This window comes from Sapajus apella, unplaced genomic scaffold, assembly GCF_009761245.1.
Source record: "Sapajus apella isolate SASKATOON/1434 unplaced genomic scaffold, GSC_monkey_1.0 scaffold21, whole genome shotgun sequence".
In the NCBI taxonomy this organism is placed as follows: Eukaryota; Metazoa; Chordata; class Mammalia; order Primates; family Cebidae; genus Sapajus; species Sapajus apella.
The window spans coordinates 15,949,131-15,970,957 of record NW_022436961.1 but is presented as its reverse complement, the minus strand read 5'-3'; the positions used below and the strand labels follow the sequence as shown (position 1 = coordinate 15,970,957).

The following is a 21,827-nucleotide window of genomic DNA, read 5'->3' as shown; positions in this document are numbered from 1 at the left end:
CTCTCTATATAGATAGATAGATAGATAGATAGATAGATAGATGCCAGGTGCAAAGGCACACACTCGTAGTCCTAGCTACCTAGCTACTCTGGAGGCTGAGGCATGAGGATAGCTTGAACCCAGGAGTTGGAGCTATGATCGCACCACTGCACACCAGCCTGGGTGACAGAACTAAACAATGTCTCTAAAATAATAATAATAGGAAATCTAAACTCTATGAGATGGAAGGTATTTGGGTGTGAAGGAATTATAGAGCACTGTGGAGCGGTAACCCTGGGAAGCCAGATGGCACAAGCACTAAATGCCTTAGGAAAAAAGAACAGGTCACGGGAGTGAAGCTGGTTGGAGAGTGAAGCTGGTTGGAGAATGAAGGTGGAGAATTGTGTCACACACACAGCACCTAATTTGCAATTTTGTAATTCCTAACATCGGCCCAAGTAACACTGTAAATATCATCGCCACATAAAAACTGATATAAATGACCATATAAATTGCCATTTAAAAACTGATATAAACTTTAGTAAGTCCACAACCTTTAGCTTCCCCTAAGTGGAACCTACGATCCCTATGCTGAGTTAATCCAAGTTCTTCCAAATGTCAGCCCATACAAGTCTCTTCCCTACCCTCTTTCTTACTTCTTCTTTCCTCCATTAGAAAGTTTCGGGCCAGCAATAAAGGGGAAAAGGGGCAGGAACTAGTGATATTGATAGTTACCACCTCTCCTTTTCAGTTGTCTCAGGATCTCCTTATTCTAGACCTTGATGGCACATCCTTTGAAGATGCTCACAGCCTGCTGAGCAAGATTAGCAGTAACAGCTAGGTGGTAAGATACTCAAGAGTCTCTGGACATTTAGCTGATGGGGGATAAAAGCACTGAAATACTGGAAAGGAAGACCTGAGGCATTTCTAGGCAAGGAATATGGTGTTGGCAAAATTAGAAGAATGGGAAATGCATGAGGCACTGTGATGCAAATGTATAGCCCAGCCAGCTGGAGCCTAGAGTTTGTGTTTGGAAGGAGAGAAGACTGGAAAAATGGATGGTTCCAGACTCCAACAGGCCCCAAAGAGTGACTATAATTTTTACTAAGAATATTAATTCTTATTAATCTGTTGCAGTTTTCAATATTCTTGTATCATTGGCGATCTAGTCTTGGTGCCAGATGTGAAACACAAATTGTGCATGAAATTCCAAAAATACCTCTGTTTCCTTTGGAGGTTTGTTTTTCAATTTCCAACTGAAATGTTAACAATGCTTACTACTGCTTCTTTTCCACATAAATAACAAAAATGAGAGATGTACAAATAACCAACAAGGATTTAATTCAGAGGCTGATTTCAAAACTTCACAAAACAGTGACCTTTTCTCTCCCTCTAGAGCTACTCATATACTTTAGACTTGTACTTCAAAGTAGGGTTTTCCAAACTGTATTTGGTGATTGATTTCTTTAACCCATATCATTTTAAAATATAATGAAAATAAAGTATTAGAAAAATAAAATTGGAAAAGAAAACATAAAATAGAAGCCAAAGTTTTTATCATTAGATTCAACAGACATAAAATTAAGAAGGTTCTGAATGTTTCCTTTCCATTTCTGTGCTCATCTTTGACCATCTCTGTAGACATTGACCAGCCATGCGTTGAATTGGCCACACGTTGATTAGTTTCAGAGGCCAGAAAGCCCAAGCCAGTAAGAAATGGGAGGGAAAGTTAGAGTCAGAGCTTCTCATGTCTTTAGTTCAAGAGATTAGGGAATCAGTGAAGGCATCAGATTTCTTTGATTCCCACCATGTTTCTTAAATGAATTAACGGAAGTCTCTCCCACCCCCACAGAAAAAAGGAATCTATACAAAAGAAGAATTTGCTAAAAATCTCCACAGTCTTTTACCATCTGCATTTGTTCTTCAGTCTCTAGTGTGCTCAACCTTCACCTCAGATCCCCTCTTCCCTGTGAAGTTGGCAGACTATCATCTCCTGTACAGTTTCAACTCATGCAAAAAGATCATGAGGTTCCATCTCCCACAATTCTAGTTTTCCTTTTATCAAGGGCTTTCTTTTTTCCCTTCTTCTCACTTGTCTTTAGCATTTTGTATGCCAATTGGAAGAGTAAGAGTTTTATTTTTTTCATTTTTTTTTTCTGTTTTTTTTCTATTTCAAAATACTGAAAAGGTTTTTGGCTATCAGAAAGACTGTGAAAATTCACATCCTTTTGCTGCTAATCTTAGCAAAATGCCTGTTCACTTTAATAAGTATTTTTTTCAGGTTACATTGTGTGCCTTGAAAAGGAATATATATCCATATAAACAACATATTCTTATATAATAATGCAATACAATAGAAACATCATTATTGAGTTGACATGTTTTTATACTTTTATAATGAATAAATTGATACTACTAATAATTCAATATAAAATGACTCTTTCATGAAACCATTAAAATACATTTTATTATTGATACTCAAACTTCTTTATTATAATAAAATTTAATCCAATTAACAAAGCATGGGTATGTATGTACATACTCCAAGCCAGTGATTATTCCTTAAACAGCAATTTTTTCTCTGGTGATAGAAAAACTACCTTCTCTCCACCTCCCTATGAAGTCATGTATCTAATTTTCAGAGATTAAGGGTTCTGACAGTTTGCTTTGGTTAGACAATTTTTGTTGATATCAAAGTTTGAACACTGAGCTTCTATTTCCCAATTCTATCACTTTTATATGTTCTGTGAAATGCTTATTCATAAATCTATCAATTTTTCTATTTGTTTCTATATTGCTTTTTGATTTGCACAAGTGCTTTATTATAGATAACACTGTATTGCTTATAGTACAAATATTTATGGTACAAATATTTCCCCAGTTTATCGCCTTGCTTTTCATCATTGCCCCTAAAAATTCTTTCACATACCAAGCAGTTCACCCCATTCCATCTCACATTCACCCCATTCCCAGCCTCTGGCAAGCACTTAGCTGATCTCTGTCACTACAGCCTTGCCTTTTGTAGAATTATCTATAAGTGGAAAAAGGCATTTGTACAAACATATATTTTTATATATCTTTAGTAATTCCTAGGAGTGGAATTCATTGGTGAGATACACTTAACTTTGTAAGAAACTTTCAAACTGTTTCCAAATTGCTTAAACCTTTTTACATTCCCACCAGCAATGTGTAAGAATTTCAGTTGTTCCACCTTCTCTCCAACACTTAGTATGGTCAGTATTTTTAATTTTTTATGTAATGGTATCTCAGTGTGGCTTTAATTTGCATTTCCCTAATGACTTATAAGGTTGGGCATCTTTTCATGTCCTTATTGGCCATTCATATATCTTCTTTTGTGATGTATCAGTTCAAACCTTTTGCCCATTTGTTAAAATGTGTTTGGAAGAAGAAGGTCAGAGAATTTCTACAAGTCTTAGTTTTACTCCTACTCTGGTCTGTATTCCATTTAGAGTTAATGTTTGTTTTAGGTGTGAGGTAATGCTCATGGGTTTTTTTGTTTTTGTTTTCCTTTATCCATATGGTTATCCAACTGCCCCAGCACCCCATTTGTTGATAACCTATTTCAGGTAGATTATCTTCCCTCCATTAGCTTACTTGAACACCATTATAAAAAATACCAACTGACCATATAGTATGAATTTATTTCTAGAATCTTTGTTCTGTTCCATTAGTCTATGTTTCTAGTGTTATAACAATACTACCCTGTCTTGATTACTGTAGCTTTATAGTAAATCTTGGAATCAGGTAGTATAAATCTTTCAACATCACTCTTCATTTTCAAAATTGTTTTGGCTCCTTTAGGTCTTTTCTATTTCCATATAAATTAGCATCAACTTGTCAGTTATACAAACAGACAAACAGAACAACCTGCTGGAATTTTTATTGGTTTTTGTGTTGAATCTATAGTTTGAAAGAATTAACAACTTATCAATATTATCTTCAAATACATAAATGATACATCTCTATTTAGATTTTCTTCAATTTCTCTTAACAATATTTTGTAGTTTTCAGTGTACAATTTTTTGTACAAATATTTTATTGAATATATCTCTAAGTATTTCATATTTTTAATCATGCATGCTATTTTTTATTCTAACTATGAAATGTTCATTGCTAGTATATGAAAATACAATTGATTTTGTATATTAATCTTCAATCCTGTGATCTTGCTAAACTCACTCTTTACTTTTAGTTGATCTGACTAGAGATTAAGCAATTGTATTGATCTCTTCAAAGAACCAGGTTTTGTTCTTCTAAACTATTTGTTGGCTTTTTTATTTCAGTGCTTTCTGTTGTTATTTTTATTTATTTATTTTTTTTTCATTCTTCTGCTATCAGGTCCAAAGCCATCTTTATTTTAGGACAAATTTAGCCCCACTACTGAGCCATGACACTTCGGGGATTCTATCCTAATGCCCCCTATATCATGAGATCTCTTCATACTCACTGGTTGGAACACAAACTAATGCCAGCCTTGTGTGACATCCAGGAAGTGACTGCACTTCCACTGGACTGGAAGTGACTCCATTCCACTGATTTCCAGGGTTTCTTTCCTAGCCTTGGAGAGTTCCTTCTCATGCTGGTACCAATCTGTATTCAGCCAAAGGCTTGGGAAGACCGCTCTGCAGATCTGACTCTTTGTTCCACTCCGTCTTCTTTGATACTCTGCCCTATGAACTCTAGCTGCCTTCATTCCCCTAAACTCTGATCTCTGTCACCTCAAGACTGCTAGGTCAGGCTGAATGCCTAATATCTGTAATCTCAGTACTTTGGGAGGCTGAGGTGGGAAGATCACTTGAGCCCATGAGTTTGAGACTACCCTGGGCAAGACCTGATCGCTACAAAACATTAAAAAATTAGCTAGGCATAATGGTGTGCACCTGTAGTCCTGGTTACTCAAGAGGCTGCAGTGGGAGGACTGCCTGAGGCCAGGATGCAGAAGTTGCAGTGAGCAGGGATTGCACCACTGCACTCCAGCCTGGGCAACAGAGTGAAACAAAGGAAAGAAGAAAGAAAAGGAAAAAGAAAAGGAAAGAAAGAGAAGGTGGGAAGGAGGGAAGGAAGGAGGGAAGGAGGGAAGGAGGGAGGAAAGGAAGGAAGGAAAGAAGAGAAAGGTGGAGGGAAGGGAAGGGAAGGAAAGGAAGGAAAGGGGGAAAGAAAAGAAAGAAGGAAAGAAAAGAAAGAGAAAAGAAAGAAAGAAAGCTGTCAGATTATGTTTGGTTTTCCTCTCTTTACTCTGTGGCCCCATAATTGCCCATAGGCAGGGTTGGTGTTGGAGCAATGGTCAGGCTTATCTATTTTTTTTTAAACCTTCTCTCAGAGATTACAGTACTGCACAACTTATTGTACATTTTCTGGAAAAAAAAAGTTGTGTTTTTGTTTTGTATGTGTGTGTATGTTGGTGTATGTTTCAGTAGGATCCTTTCACATGCAGAAGTCAACCTGCAAATACCTTTTTACAGAAACATTCAAGCTAGTTGATATTGCAATGTTTTGAGCCTATCACAATATATGACATTTATTAATACTATGGTCAAAAAAGTATAATCAACAGGTTATGTTAACATAGAGAAATATTTGGGTTCCTCTTTGGTCTGACTTTTAAATCATCCCTGAATTATACACTTGAGTATAACAGACATCAATTATCCAAAACTGTTTTTGATTTTATTGTTAGTGTAGGTATGTTATTTGAGATGGCTGATAATTTTTATAATCCAAAAGTAACAACTGTCATTCTTTATGGACATTTATGGCAATGAGTGTATATGAAGGTAAAATACTATCTGAGTTTTTGGTTTTTTCTCAGAAGGAAGTCTTCTAATTTAGAATCAACAAGGGATTCATATTTTTATTTCAATCTCAACAAAAAAGATACATAAAACAGCTAGTATGAATTGCAATAACCACAATTTAAAAGCAATTCAAGTAATCATAATATACTTTAAATCTGAGTGAGCAGAGAAATTATAGCTCTGTGGTTTATGCTATAATGCTGGACTTCTTTACCAACACACTGTAATTTTACATGGTGAAAAATAAAAGATAGAAAAATGAAAGGATAAAAGAAAGAATAAAAATAGGAATAAAATGAAGAAAAATGTAAAGGAAATTATTTTCCCCTAAAGTTTTAACTGTATCTAAAATTATTTTACTATTAGATATTCTGTTCTTGCTAAGGTAATATAAGTTATAAAATTTTTGCATTATTTTTGGTACACTATTATTGTTGATTTTTCTATAGAAATTGAAAATGTTTAACCCTATGAAATTATAACAGAAAAGAAAATCTGAAATCATGACATAGGAAAAAAAATCTGAGGGCATCACTACATCCTCTTTCCTTTTTCTAACATGTTTTATTTCCTCCCTCTCTGCTAAAAATTTTCATATCAAAAACTAGAGTTTCAACTACAGAAAATGGAAAAGAAACCATCAAGAGAGGATTAAACCCAAACAGCTCCAGGATGTTCTAAGCAACTTGAAAATAGCTTGAGGAAAGCATTAAAATGGCCAATTATATATACTAATAGTTACAATTCTGCTGAGGTTTTCTCAAGTAGAATGAGAACATCTAGCTCAGTAGAGTTGTTTAAACTTTTCAGTCCATTCTAACAGAAGGGACAAGTCCCCAGTCCATGTAATTCTGATATCTTCCTCTCCCACCCTCAAATCTCAGCCAGAATAAATGATTTAGTCAATACTCTCATTAGCAAATGAGAAAACAAAATGCCATCCCAAGATCACAAATCTGGCAAGGGGCAGAATTGAAACTAAGCCCTCTTTTTCACAGGCAAGGTGACTTTTCGTAGCCCAGGTAGAAATCTTTGCTTCAGAAAGCATAGATAGTTACTGAGATTCAGCAGTCAAAAGGAAATAAGACATTGTTTCATGAATCAAGAAGAAAAAGAAGTCATTTTTCTTCCCTAACATTCACTTCTTGTTTTATTGCAGCCTTTCCCCTTATAGATATATTCAACAGTATGCCCTCCAAGTTTATTTTACTTTGAAAGATAGTGTGATTTTGGTATATATCAGAAGTTGTAGAACAAGTCTCTAAACTTTGATCACCAGTCCTCTCAGTAAATCTTTCTGAGCATAGAACCCCAGTGTATATGTTTATTTATACATAAATTATGTCTATAAATCACACTACATATTTGCTTTGTACATCATCCAAAAATGGAAATATTTAAATAACCATATGCATAAATGCACATATAGATTCCAAGACTTTCTTCCTGCCTTGCAGGAATAATTTTGTTTGCCCCCAGGTCAGAAATGATCAATTTGAAAAAAATCAAGTGTAATCTGTTGGTCTATCAAACATCAATATACACCTAGTAGTGCAAGCCACCTTGATTTGAGTCCTTTGGTCAAGAACATTTAACAGAGTTTATCACAAAGAAGATCCTCAACCAAATTCAGTGGGATCCTTAGTGTTCCAAATGTAGAAGCAGATTAACAGGTAAAATCGCCAGTTGCCAGAGCAAATGTACTAAAGATGATTATATTAACTAAACATTTCCAAATGAAAGCAGCCCTCCAGTTATCACAATAACCAGAAACCATTTAGACATCCTTCAGAGTTACAGAGGCTTCGTTCTATGAATAATCCTTGTCATGGACTATTGGATACCTACACAGTGAAGAGTTATAGCACTTTAGGTAGATCTATTATGCTTGTAGGCACTACCATTCACTAAGCCTGCTGTCCTGTTGCAGGGGCTGGATCATTCATAGGGCTTTACCAAATGGGGTTATACTCATTTTTTTTCTATGCCGAAGACCCAGATCCAGACATGGTATTGACTCTTAATAAACTTTTCATTTCCCATCCTGATTTGCATTATTTTGAAAGGATCTTCCAGCACTTTAGGTAGTCCCGAGTGTTCTAATTGGTCCAAAGAAGGTTTAAGTGAGTTTCATCAGCAACAGTGGCCATAACACCAAAGTGGATTTATGTTACACAGGCTTGGAAAATAAGAGGTCCCTAACATTAAATCAAAGAAGATGGAACCTAGAAACACTATGAAATTAAAAATTTTGTTTTCAATAAGATAAAATGTATACACCAGACTAAATTAAATCGGTAATGCATTACCAAAGCAGGATGGTTTTCTTATATGGAAAATACTAGAACTTACTTAAACCAGAATCTCTAGCTTAGTATACAGACTAGAGCCTCTGCTCTCTAGGGATCTGGAAGATTTTACACAGTTTCTCTAGTCAAACAGCACCTCCTCCAAATGGCTGAAACTAATCCTTTATCACAGAAATAAGAAACTGAAAACCTATCAAAGCATAATGTCATTATTCTCATTTTTCTTATGATTCCTAGTGGGATCTTGAAAAACCAATGAATGCCTCATATTCCCACTTGTTCTACCTACGAGGCTGAGACAACACTAATTATCACGAACCATCCTCACCTCTTAGTGTCACAGAAAACTGGGATAGTTTGAAATTTGTGGAAATACAACTTGAGGAATTATTGTATAAATGGCAGAATTCTAAGCAGCACCTTTTCTGGGTGTAGCGTTTCTAGTGGCCTACAAAGAAAGTAAAATATAAGAATAATTTAAAATTGGTTATGTATTAGAATGGTCTTTACATCATACCCATGAAATGTTGCTGAGATTCATCCATAGGGGTTGAAATACCCTCACAGTGAAATTTGGACTTAGTGAGTTGTCAGAAATAGAGGCCAAGTTGCCAGCTCTACGTTGGCCTATGGTAAAATCTATAACTAAAGTTTGCCTTGCTCAAAAATACTCTGCCAATAAAATTTACATGTATGCCATGAGGTTTCCTTTGAAAAAGATAAAACATAAAAATCTCTTAGATAGGTTAGATCTGTGGATCATTCTACCTAATGCAACCTGCACTAGGAATAGGCAGGTGTTTCTGACACTTACTGAGATGAGCTTCATTGAAGAACTGTGAGTACTGTCCTAGAGAGAGTGTGTTGCTAAGAGGAAGAGGGTTGTTTTATAACAATCTGGAGATTAGACCTGAGGGCTCTATTGTTAAACAGTATGTGTTGAACTAGACCTTGATTCTCTTGGCTCATTGCTTTTTAATGTCCATAGTGGGGATCACCTCAAACCCATCTGCAGACTCAGATTTCTGCCACATCCTAGGTCCAGTTGGTTATTTCATCTGGCTAAGATTAAAGAGCATTAGCTCATAGCTTAGTATCAACTGAGCCTAGAGAACACTAATGGATCACTATCATTAAGACCAACCAAGTTGCTTAGGAAGCTAATGAGTTTTGGACACAGACAGCTCCAGGTATGAATCCTGGATCTGTCACTTACTATCTAACCTTTTTCAAATTTATTTTCTTTCTAAGCTTCAAGTTTCCTCATCTCTAAAAAAGTGATAATAATACCTATACTTGCTAGTCTATATACTCTGATGTATAGTCAATCTCTGATGACGCCCTAGTCTATATACCACTCTAGAAGGGTTTACAATACATTATAGGGACTTAATGAATGCTTATTTCCCTTTACTGCTCCCCTCCCTTTCTGGGTTTAGCTATAGAAAAGCTTCCTATCATTATAGTTAGCCACTTTGCATGACTCAAACAATCAACTGTTCTTATTCATACTGGGAATGATTGTGTCCCTGACTGTATCAAAGATCTAGATTGGAAATTCAGGTGAGGTCAGTGCCTAACAGGAGTTAGAAATTCAGGCTGCATTTTGCTCTCTCTTCCTATAACATTTTGCATAACACTTTGAACATGCCTCTACCTTGAAACTTATCACATTATGTTGGAATTATCTGTGGTCAATGTGATATTTCCTCCCCAAAGACAGAGTTGAGGTCTTATTCATCCTAACGTTCTGCATGCCTAAAACAGTATCTGGTGAAGGGCACTACCATGCCATGGGTACTTCGTGCCATTCCTCTGCAAAACAGATCCAGATGACATGACTCAACATGCTTCAATGTGCCCAGATCTCTTTGAAGGATAAACACACACAAACTTTGGAGACATAGTTTTAGAATGGAGCCAGGCATTAGGCCATCACATTTTCTGAAAATCTTTAATAGAGGATTTTCATTTGGAATTGGCTCTTGCAAGCATAGAGGTCTATATAGTTCAGTAGTTAGCATGCTGAACTATATAGACCTCTGTGTATGTATGCCAAGTCCAACGATAAGGCAAAGACGTGGATATCTATCATGAAGTACATTCTCAATGTGGGACACTCATGAGCTTTAACAGTTTGGGAACAATACAGTTTAGAACATATGGGTAACTAATAAGCATTGGTACTAATGTTATAATTCATGAGCACAATCTCACTATTTTCATAATCATCTTTGGTATAATTAAGTTGTCAAAGATATATGGTGAAAATGATGCATGTTGTAGAAATTAGAAGACTCAGGAGATTAGCGTGGGTTGAAAACGACTTTGTATGTAAAACTAATTATGGTAATAATTAGCATTTGCATGGCTTCTTGCAATTTACAAAGTGTTTTTACAGCATTATCTCATCTTGCAAAGGTTATGAACCGGCCCTTAGATGCTATCTTATGCCAATATTAAGCTTCCCTGCCAAACCTTGAACATTATAAGGTAAGATTTGATAGACAGTAAGAAAAGAGGATTCATAATGCATTTAAAAGGCAAAAATTCTGCCAAATTCATTGGCGTAGAAATAGATTTGGCATTTTAGAAACTAAGAAACGTAACTTGTAAAAGAAGAAGTTGGCACATATTTTGATATCACAGCGCTTGACACTTTTTTTACATTTCGTGGGGCAAGTCTGTGACACGCAATTGTAATGAGGAAGTTTACTTACTTGGAACTAGAAGATTCACAAAATTAGGGGATATTTGAACCTTTTTAAAGGGCAAAACCTAGAGTGACTTGATTAAACCACAGTAAGTAGAAGTATGGTTAGAGAGAAAGTGTGAAGAGCTGATCAATATTTTAAAATTCAGGTGTCTGTTTATTTATTTATTTATTTATTTTAGAGACAGGGTCTTGCCCTGTCCCCCAGGCTGGAGTGCAGTGGGGTGATCACAGCTCACTGCAGCCTGGAACTCCTAGGCTCAAGCTATTTTCCCTCTCAGCCTCCCAAGTAGCTGAGACCGCAGGTGCATGTCTCAGGACCATGCCTGCCTAATTTTTTGTAGGGGTGGGGTCTTGTTTGTGGCCCAAGCTGGGCTCAAACTCCTGGCCTCAAATGATCCTCCAGCCTCAGCCTCTCAAATTGCTGGGATTACAGGCGTCAGCCACAGTGCCTAGCCTCTCAGGTCACCATTTCTTAGGGAGACTCCAGATTGATCTGTAAAATGCTCCTTCCAGCCATATCTTCCTTCCCACAACCACAACTAAAGGTTGACCTTTCTATCTCATCAACTGCCTATTCTAAAACCATGAGTGAGATAGAAAATGAGCTCCTCAAATGCAACTGTTCTGGAGAATCAACCTTGAAAGTTAAAGACAAGGCCACCTGCCAGCCCCACCCTCTCACGTCCCCGCCGCTTGCTTGCCTCTGGCGCTGCGCTTCCTTTGAAAATGCCAGGTCACCTGGGCTGCCCCTGAAGGGGAGACCTGCTATGTGACCGACGAGCAGCCCGGCGCGGACCCAGGTGAGTCATTGGGTTACACAGGAAGCGAGACGCCTCCGGACAGCCGGGCTGCAGTTCGCGCGCCCCGCGAGGGTGTCGCCGGCGCAGGGTAAGCCTTTCCAGATGTGGCCGCCGCGCGCGCTTGGCTGTGGGCCAGGAGGCCGCCTGCAGTCGGCGCTTCCCAGGGCCGCAGTGCCAGCCGCAATGCCGGCCTCCTGAAGGCAGGCGACAGCCCGCGGCCGGGAGGACAGCGCGGGGCGGAGGACGGAGGCTTGGTCTCTGTGCCCGGGCTGCGCTGAAGGCGTCTGCGGGTGGATGGGGGATCCCGAGGCCCACGTGATGGCGCGCCCCCTGCGAGCCCCTCTCCGGAGGTCCTTTAGCGATCACATCAGGGACTCCACGGCCAGAGCCCTGGATGTCATTTGGAAAAATACCAGAGACAGACGGCTGGCAGGTGAGAGGCGGAGGGGGATTGGGGACCGGGGGTGAGGGGTGTTAAAAAGAAAACAATTTACTGCGAAGACGCAGTGATGAGCTTGGATCATTAATGATCACATCAGCTGGATGAAGTTTCATGACTGTCATGGCAGTGTGTGCAGCCTCCCTTTCCCTAGTAATTAACGTTAATGGAGTGCTGAGATTTTTGTGTATTTGTTTGTTTTGTGTAATGCCTCTCTGGTTACTGGTCTGATTATTTCTAGATAAGGAATTATGAGAGCTGTGGGGTTAACCTTGAAAAGAGAAGCAAGGTCCTTGTGAGTGTTCAGAAATCGGCGGTGATGAACCACTGCCGCAAAAGCCCTGAGCTCTGTGGGGCTGTCTGGGGTCAGCTTTGGAGCTGAAGCTGATCAGGTGTGAGGTGGCCTGGCGTGTGCACAGGAGAGGAGCCTGGCAGGTCTGTGTGGCAGTGGAGTGATGGGCGCTGCCCAGTGAAAGCCTGCTGGCATTTCCTCTGGCAGCCTGGAGCTACTCTCGCTTCCAAGAGTGTGTCAGGTACGCCAGAGGCAGGCGTTTGAAATATAATAAAACATAAATACAGTGCTGCAATTCAAATGTTCTAGGGCTCATGTGACAGCAACCAAATGGTAGACTGTTTGCAGGGGTCCAGTCAGGAGACAGAAACTTCTGTCTGATTCTTATGTTGGGATAAAATAGCATCTCACCATGATATGAAAACACTCTCCAAATTCCGGCAGGGTTTTGCAATAGCATTTATGGTGCCTTCTTGTTTGCTCTCTAAGTCTGTGTTCCCATGTCATCTACATGGATAGGTCAAAGATTATGTTTTCTTAACCTTTTTGGTCAATCCGGTTGTTTTCCATATACTGAAGGAAGGTCTGAATAGTTAAAAACATTAGAAGTGGCCTCTAAGAGTCTATACAGAGTTCTGCATTGTGTTCTTAATAAAAGGTCATTTGATTTTCACATAAGTGTCCTGACATGACTTGAAGAGGGGAAATTTAAAGTGTGTGATTGTGATAAAGCAGATTGTGGAGATAACATGCTAGTTTCATACCATCATAGACTCTTAAGTTTGTTCTGAACACACATGAAAATCTTTCTCTCTGTTACACTAAACAATATTCCCCAGGACTGATGGAAAAAGTAAACAATGTCGAGTCTAACCAGCAGGTAAAGAAGGGAGCAAAATATTTTATATTTAACCATTTTATTATTGCTTTAGAAGAAAATGTAGCATCCTAAAGAAATACAACTTTCCAATATGTTTTTATTTAATTATTTAAGGTGTATTATCTCATTTGCAATTAATCAGAAGAAGAGATAGATTTGAGAGTAAAAAATTCACAACTATAATTGGTTGGCAATTTAAAAGAAAAGATAGTTTCTTCGTAGTTGTCTTGTTTAATAAACAACGCCGCAAATGAAAAGATTCTAGAAATAATTTCTTAGTAAATATATTGCAAAAATAACTTGTGGTTTAATGTTTTAATTTGAAAGACTAACTCAAATATTATGCTTCTGAGATTTCTTCTTACATTTTCATAAATAAATAGCTTTTGACAGCTGATGAGAATAATATCCTCTAAGAATAAGAATATTATCCCTGGAAAGTTGTTTTCTTTCTTCTCATTTGTCTGTTATATATTAATACTATATTTGGAGTCAAAACTTAACAGCAAGTGGAAATTAGCAAAAACACTTAGAGGTGGCTCATGCCTATAATCCCAGCACTTTGGGAGGCCGAGGTGGGTGGATCATGAGGTCAAAAGATCGAGACCATCCTGGTCAACATGGTAAAACCCCGTCTCTACTAAAAATACAAAAATTAGCTGGGCATGGCAGTGCACACCTGTAGTCTCAGCTTCTCAGGAGGCTGAGGCAGGAGAATTGCTTGAACCCAGGAGGCAGAGGTTGTGGTGAGCCGAGATTGCACCATTGCACTCCAGCCTGGGTAACAAGAGCGAAACTCCGTCTCAAAAAAAAAAAAAAAAAGACCACTTAGAGTAAAATGGTTACTTTTTATGCATTTTGAAAAATCAAATGTTTAATTCACAGCTCTAACAGCAAATAGGAATTTTACTGTTCTAGGTCCACTGAGGGAAAGAATTATTTATGTTGCCCAGGTTTTCTTTTCTTTTCTTTTTTTCTTTTTCTTTTTTTTTTTTTTTTTTTTTTTTTTTTTTTTTTTTTTTTTTGAGACAGAATCTCGCTCTGTTGCCCAGGCTGGCACGCAATGGTGCAATCTTGGCTTACTGCGACCTCTGCCTTACGGGTTCAAGACGTTCTTCTGCCTCAACCTCTTGAGTAACCACAACTACAGGCGCATGTCACTATGCCTGGCTAACTTTTTTGTATTTTTAGTAGAGATGGCATTTCACCAGATTGGCCAGGCTGGTCTCAAACTCCTGACCTTGTGATCCACACACCTCAGGCTTCCAAAGTGCTGGGATTACAGGCATGAGCCACTGCGCCCAGCTAATATTGCCCAGGTTTTCTAAGAGCAGTGTGGACATCTGAAGTAATTCACACAACAGAGAATCCAGATACAATACCTAAAAAGAAAAATACTTTGGCTATGACAACTGATTTTTGGGGACCTGGATACTTTTGGTGTCCTCACTCTTGGCTTATGGCTGGAAGCTCAATTAGTCAAATGGAGATCAACTTGGTGCACAGCCAAACCTCAAGAGCACTTGCTTCCGTCCCTTCTCCTTGAGCTTCTCCCCTGCACTCAACCCTTCCACTGACCAAAAGTTAAATAATGGCTGCTAACAATCCACAAAAAGTCACCTCTCTAAACACCAGAAAAAATCTTTATTATATGTCACACCACCTGGCTTTCATGTACAGAATGGAGGAAAGTAGAAAGTCCAAACCTTCTTCTTTATGTTGTGGAATTAATTAGATAACAGGCAAAAAGTGTTTTTGAAGTCTTTGGAAGAAAATACTTAACAGTGCCTAGAATGCTATTTTTGTGATGATTATTGCCTTCCTGACTTTCATCAGGTTTCTAAAAACTAATCTGAGATTTCAGTTTCTTTCACCTAGCCGAAGGTTTTGGTCGTGGGACACATTTTAAGTTTCCTTGTTAGGTATTCTCTCTCTCTCCGCCCCCGACTTTCCCCTTAGACACACACACACACACACACACACACACACACACAGTTCTGTTATCCCAAATGATGTCATGTAGAAAAACCATCATTTACATCTCCTTGTCTTAAACTCCCTTCTACATAAAACAGGGAGCTTGTCTGTTATTTTTAAGCACCTGCAGCCTTTCATAAACAATATACAGAATTGTCACTAGGAAAAGACCTTCAGGTTGTGAGGAAGGACAGAACAGTCTGTCTTACTTGCACCCCCCTTTAAATATGATCCACTTTTTCTGCCCAATTACATCCCACAGGGATCTCTCTTACTCTATCCTCTGTAAGACCATTATTCCCAACTCCAAAGTACTCTGTCTTCTTTCCTGAAAGTGGAGGATGGTATTGGGTTTTCAGTGAATTCGAACTTTCAGGATGATGGTAGTTGACGGATGGAGAGGCCAGCTTTTTGCTGGATGAAGTGTGCTGCCCTCTTAAAGCTCCTCTGTGCTCTCACTCCCTCCCCTTTGATTCATGGACATCTTGTCAGCAGGGTACGTTACATTCCTGAAGGGCAGTTGCCTCTTAATCCTTTCATAGAGGGCCTTGTAGCCTGCTTGTGTGCCCACGGATCTCTTTATCATTCTTGTGAACCCTATGGATCACTTCTCAGAGTAATCTTTTTAAATGCATAAACAAAATATATAGAATTATACAGGGAACCAATTATAGTGAAATAATAGTTTTCAAAGTATTCAAAACATAAAATTATGATATACTAGTATACCGTGAATGAATTATATGAAAGGATAATGCATTTAAAATATGGAGAGAAGTATAAGTTAAAAGCTTTTTTTTTTTTTTTTTTGAGATGGAGTCTTGCCCTGTTGCCCAGGCTGGAGTGCAGTGGTGTGATCTTGGCTCACTGCAACCTCCCCTCCCAGGTTCAAGTGATTCTTCTCCCGCAGCCTCCCAAGTAGCTGGGATTATAGGCACGTGCCACCACGCCCTGCTAATTTTTGTATTTTTAGTAGAGACAGGTTTTCACCATGTTGTCCAGGCTGGCCTCAAACTCCTGCCTCATGATCTGTCAGCCTCAACCTCCCAAAGTGCTGGGATTACAGGCGTGAGCCACCATGCCTGGCCGTTAAAGCTATTTTTTAAGGTATGATGTATACACTGCCATTATTTAGCTCAACTAAGAACGTTAAGCTGTGCACCTCTTTGTCACATTATATATAGGAATCCTGGAAGACAATGTTCACATTGTGAACCTACAATTTGTGAAACTATAATTTGACTGTTTGGTGGCAGAATGACCAAAAGGCACAGGTTCGCCCAGTAGTCGGCCAGTGAGGTCACGTGAACACCTGTGGACAGAAAGATGCCGATCATGTACAATCTGGAGTAGGTCTAATAGTGATCATAACTGTGGAGTAGGGATGAATGTAAGTGACATTCTACTATATGACAACTGTAAAGTGATATGCAAATGTCCAATTTCTATTGGTGACAAAGTCACAGGGACAGCTAAGACCATTGCAGGTGGGCAGGATAATTTGCCAATGTTTATATTTGGAGGAAATGTTCAATTTCAGTTAGAACTTAGTGAACATGAAAACATAGTGTTTCCTCATCCAAGTTCACAGGCCCCTGAGTCTCTGTTTAATACTTGCTATGGCTTTTAAATATCTGTAGTCAAAAATTCTCAGACTGAGATACTAGACTCCCCTATATGAGCTTGCTGAAATTCCTTGATGTACATTTGACAAAGCTCCACAAACAAGTTTGGACTGACAGACTGATAAGACTGCCTCTAAGAAAAAATTAAAGAAATTAAAATTGAGGCTAGAAAGAGAGAGCCTGAATGTCAGGCAAAGCTCAGACTACACAGCACAGTAGCTACTTTCTTCAGTTTAGATAGTGCAATCAACGGCTGGGCACAGTGACCCATGCCTGTAATCTCAGAACTTTGGGAGGCCAATGGGGGTGGATCACGAAGTCAGGAGTTCAAGACCAGCCTGACCAACATGGTGAAACCCCATCTCTACTAAAAATACAAAAATTAGCTGGGTGTATTGGTGGGCACCTATAATCCCAGCTACTCGGGAGGCTGAGGTAGGAGAATGGCTTGAACCTGGGAGGTGGAGGTTGCCATGAGCCAAGATTGTGCCACTGCACTCCAGCCTGAGCAACCATTTCAAAAAAAAAAAAAAAAAAAAAGTCAGTGCAATGAACAAATAAGCTGAAAGAAATTAAATGCCAGTTTTTTTGTTTTTTTTTTTTGAGACAGTGTTTCACTCTGTCACCCAGGCTGGAGTGCAGTGGCATGATTTCGGGTCACTGCAATCTCCACTTCCCTGGTTCAAGTGATTCTCCTGCCTACGCCTCCCAAGTAGCTGGCATTGCAGGCACCCACCACCACACCAGGTTAATTTTTGTATTTTTAGTAGAGGTGGGGTTTCACCATGTTGGCCACGCTGGTCTTGAACTCCTGACCTCAAATGATCCACCCACCTCAGCCTCCCAAATTGCTGACATTACAGGCGTGAGCCACCGAGGCTGGCTAATACTAGACTTTATTTAACAGCATCCAATAAAGTAAGTAAGAACTACTAAACAGTATAAATGACATGACTTTTTTTAAAAAAAGGATTTCTTCTCTCAATTGGGGAAACATGGACATATAAGGGAAAAAGTCTGAATGCCTCCAGTGGAAATATGTGATATGACATTATTTCCATAGCTAAACATTTAAGAGGCTGGGCATAGTGGCTCATGCCTGTAATCCCAACACTTTGGGAGCCTCAGCAGGAGGACTGCTTGGGGCCAGGAATCCAACACCAACCTGGGTAACAGGGCAAAACCTTGTCTCTACAAAAATTTAAAAATTTAAGCAGGTACAGTGGCGCCCCACCTGTAGTCCTAGGAGCTGAGTCAGGAGTATTACTTGAGTTCAAAGTTACAGCGAGCTACAATCATGCCACTGCACTCCAGCCTGAGTGACACAGCAAAACCTCATCTTCGAAAACAAAAATATTTAAGAGAAAAAAGAAAAAGCTGAGTTGCCTAGGAAGAGGGCAAGAAATTTATACAAATCTCAATCTAAGTGAGAGTCAAAAGACATTAAATAAATTCTTAAAGTAACTACATTAGGTTGAAATCCCCTGGGGTATTTTGTGGAGTGTTCAGGATCATATGTCTTTTGTGAAACAGATTTTTACATTGCAGCTGATCAGTCCAATTCACTAGCAAAACGTTTGCTGAACACATTCTGTGGTACGCTGGCTCTCAATTCAGCGGGGCATCAGGAATTCTGGCCCACTTCCAAGGAAGGGCAACCGCAAACATTGACTCCTGTGAACTGTTTTCTGCTCATTTGGTTCACAGTGAAAAGCAAGTAAGGGCATATGTAATGCCTTTTAATCATGAGTGATGTAGGCCTCAAAATATGCAGCCTCCTCTAGTAAACAAAGACTTCCCCAATCATAAGCAACACCAGAGGAGATTTTAAAGACAGACAACCATTAGGGAAGCTTCATGAGATACTGTGATGTGGGCATGTATCTAGATTAAGTTAAATGATACTATTTCGATAAAAAGAGGAGCATGTGTATGTCAAGGGTGGCCTTGATGAGAGAAAATATTATATTGTGGCAGAGAGCTGGCTGCAACATCAGGCTGCCAGGGGTTGAGTCCTGGCTCTTGCACTGGGAAACCTTAGGCAAGTCAGTGTTCCCTGCCAATAGAAAGAGATTGATAACAGTACCTATGTTATGAAATGGCTTTAAGGGTTAAATGAGCTGCTCTGCAAAGTGCTTAGAAGAGTCATTGACATATAGTAAGCATTCCATCAGTTTCAGTTGTTACAACTGTACTTCTCTGCCCTGATACCCTACTTCCTGAGGGTCTTCACCATGTTACCATAACACCTCTATAATTGGCTTGAGGCTTTTGGGCATTAAGTGGTTCAACCAGTCCAAAAGAAAAGAAAAGAAAAGGTAAAATGTCAATGGCAAATGGAATAGATTTCTGTATCTCTGGAGAGAAACAAGGAAGGATCTACTGGAGGTGATTCTTGTGCAGATCTTTGTGGACTCCAAAAGGAAATGACTGGAGAATAACCGTTTCTGCACATTGATGAGGGAATCAGTCCTTACAGATGAGCTTGTCAAGCTGCATACACAATATGTGAAAGTTTTCCTAAGCACGTTGGGACCTGCTTTGAAAATTGCTGTATAGATGGAGCCAAACATGGAAAAGAGCAGCAGCACCAGCAGGCCTGGGCTTTCAAGCACGTGGCTCAGCTCTGGTATGGGAAAAAGTATGCTAAATGTCAAGGCTGCCACTTGAAAGGGATGTTTCGCACACCTCCCTTTCTGCAACAAGACTTCTGTGACTTTCTTTATTTAAAGTAGTATGCGTGCATGGTCTGCAAATTTTGCCAAAGGCCATTGTAATTGCAATACCTAGATATGTCCAAAACAAAAGGCCTGGTAGGAAGAGCATATTAATTTGTCATACGTCTACTTAAGAATCTGAGGCTATCTCATAAAGCAAAGACTGGATTTAAAAGAGCATGCCTCTGGAAGTTCCCTATTCCAAAGAAATTATTTAGGTATGGATGCAAGTTAAACTTGAATGTTTTTTAATTTTTTTTTTTTTTTTTTTTTTTTGAGGAGTGTTACTCTGTCATCAAGACTGTAATACAATGGTGTGATCTTGGGTCACTGCAACCTCCACCTCCCGTGTTCAAGTGATTCTCCTGCCTCAGCCTCCTGAGTAGCTGGGATTTCAGTCACCTGCCACCATGCCCAGCTAATTTTTGTATTTTTAGTAGAGACAAGGTTTCACCATCTTGGCCAGGCTGGTCTTAAACTCCTAACCCTGTGATCCACCCACCTTGGCCTCCCCAAGTGCTGGGATTACAGGCTTGAGCCACCGCACCCAACTGTTTTTTAATTTCTTATTCTAATTACTTGCTTTTTATAATAATAATAATATGTAATTCTTTTTTCTTCTTTTAAGACAGAGTCTCGCTTTGTTTCCCAGGGTGGGGTGGAGCGGTATCATCATAGCTCACTGCAGCTTTGAACTCCTGGGCTCAGCAGTCCTTCTGCCTCAGCCTCCCTAGCAGCTAAAACAATAGGGTAATGGCTAATTTTTTTATTTTTATTTTTGTAGAGGTAGAGTCTTACTCTTTCACCCAGGCTGGTCTCAAACTGCTGGCCGAAGTAATCCTCCCACCTGGGATTATGGGCACAAGCCACTGTGCCCACCTTGTCACTCTTGAAGAAAGAGAAAGTGCCATTCAGATGACATGGTCTGGAGTTGCTTGTGTGTGATGATGATGGATTTGCATTGATCACTCTGTGCTCTTCACTATTGCTCATGGACAACCACAGATATATTTGAAGCTATAGTTATTGATGAAGACCGAGCCATGTAAAAGAACAAAATCATTCATCCCAATAATCATCAAACTCATGACTATAGTACTACTTTTGCTCTTAGGCACAGCCAAAGACAAGGCATGTGCCTTTTTTTTTTTTTTTTTTTTTTGAGACAGAGTCTTGCTCTGTCACCCAGGCTGGAGTGCAGTGGCACAATCTCGGCTTACTTACTGCAACCTCCACCTCCCAGGTTCAAGCAGTTCTCCTGCCTCAGCCTCCCAAGTAACTGAGGTTACAGAAACGTGCCACCACACCTGGCTAATTTTTGTATTTTTTAGTAGAGTTGGGGTTTCACCATACTAGCCAGGCTGATCTCAAACTCCTGACCTCATTCGTGATACACCCGCCTCCGCCTCCCAAAGTGCTAAAATTACAGACATGAGCCACCGTGTCCTGCCAAGGCATGTGCCTTCTTAGAATATTAATGAAATGTGGAACCCAGCAGTAGGTGGCTGCCATCATTTGACATGCTCTTGATGAGTGTCCACTAAGTGCCAGAACCTGTGTTGAGAACTGTAGAAGCATTTTCTCATTTAATCTTCAAAATAATTTGGAGAAATAGATACTATTTGAGTCCCACTTAGGACATTTTTTGCTGATACCTTAAAATCCTTTAGAAATGTCCATGGAAAAAGATTGAAAACTTCCAAACCTGTCAATCATCATTAATTAATCCCACAAGGATTTATTGAGCATCTTTTGTATGTAGAACACTGTGCTAGACATTGAATGAAAAACACGACAGATACAACTGTTGCCCACCGGCCACAAGTATGACCTGTTGGTACTACCTTGGAACTCCAGGGATCATGAGCTTTTTATTAAGCAAGAATTATACAGTGTCTCTCGGTCACTAAGAGGCATCTGAGACTCATCACTGAGTTAAATCAGTGATTCTCAGCTTGCAAGGGGGTAGTATCAGAAAGGAGCATAGGTAGCTTTTAAAAATATATTCAATCAACATATTGTATTAATAGCACATATGCTGCACCTTGCAAAATGCTGAAGATAAAGAAAGGAAGCACAGATGAGAGGGGTCAAACATAAGTACAAAGGCTGAAAACCACAGGTTTAAACTTACCTGAAGATTCTTGTGGGCCCCATTTCCCTCATGGAGCTAAGAGTATCCTATAAACATACATAAAGAAGTCAGAATTTCTGGATGCTCCAGTAGAGCCAAGGGAAATCCTCTCTACAAACAAGGGTGGGCCAGGTGGCTTATAC

At 39.4% G+C, this 21,827-nt stretch overlaps 1 protein-coding gene across 6 annotated transcripts in view; it reads left to right on the top strand.

Moving 5' to 3' along the window:
- Positions 1-21,827, top strand: part of DLC1 (DLC1 Rho GTPase activating protein) — a 522,866-nt gene that overhangs the window by 316,731 nt on the left and 184,308 nt on the right. Inside the window, exon 1 of one of the 6 annotated variants that reach the window (XM_032288338.1) lies at positions 11,215-11,620. The exons of 4 other annotated variants lie outside the window; for them this stretch is intronic. Coding sequence is in view for 1 of the 2 variants with exons in the window: in XM_032288336.1 (XP_032144227.1) it covers positions 11,915-12,053 (139 nt within the window). In the remaining variant the exon portion in view is untranslated. Of the gene's footprint in view, positions 1-11,214; positions 11,621-11,771; positions 12,054-21,827 lie in introns of those variants that run through there. One more of the 6 variants, XM_032288336.1, reaches the window with a different exon arrangement.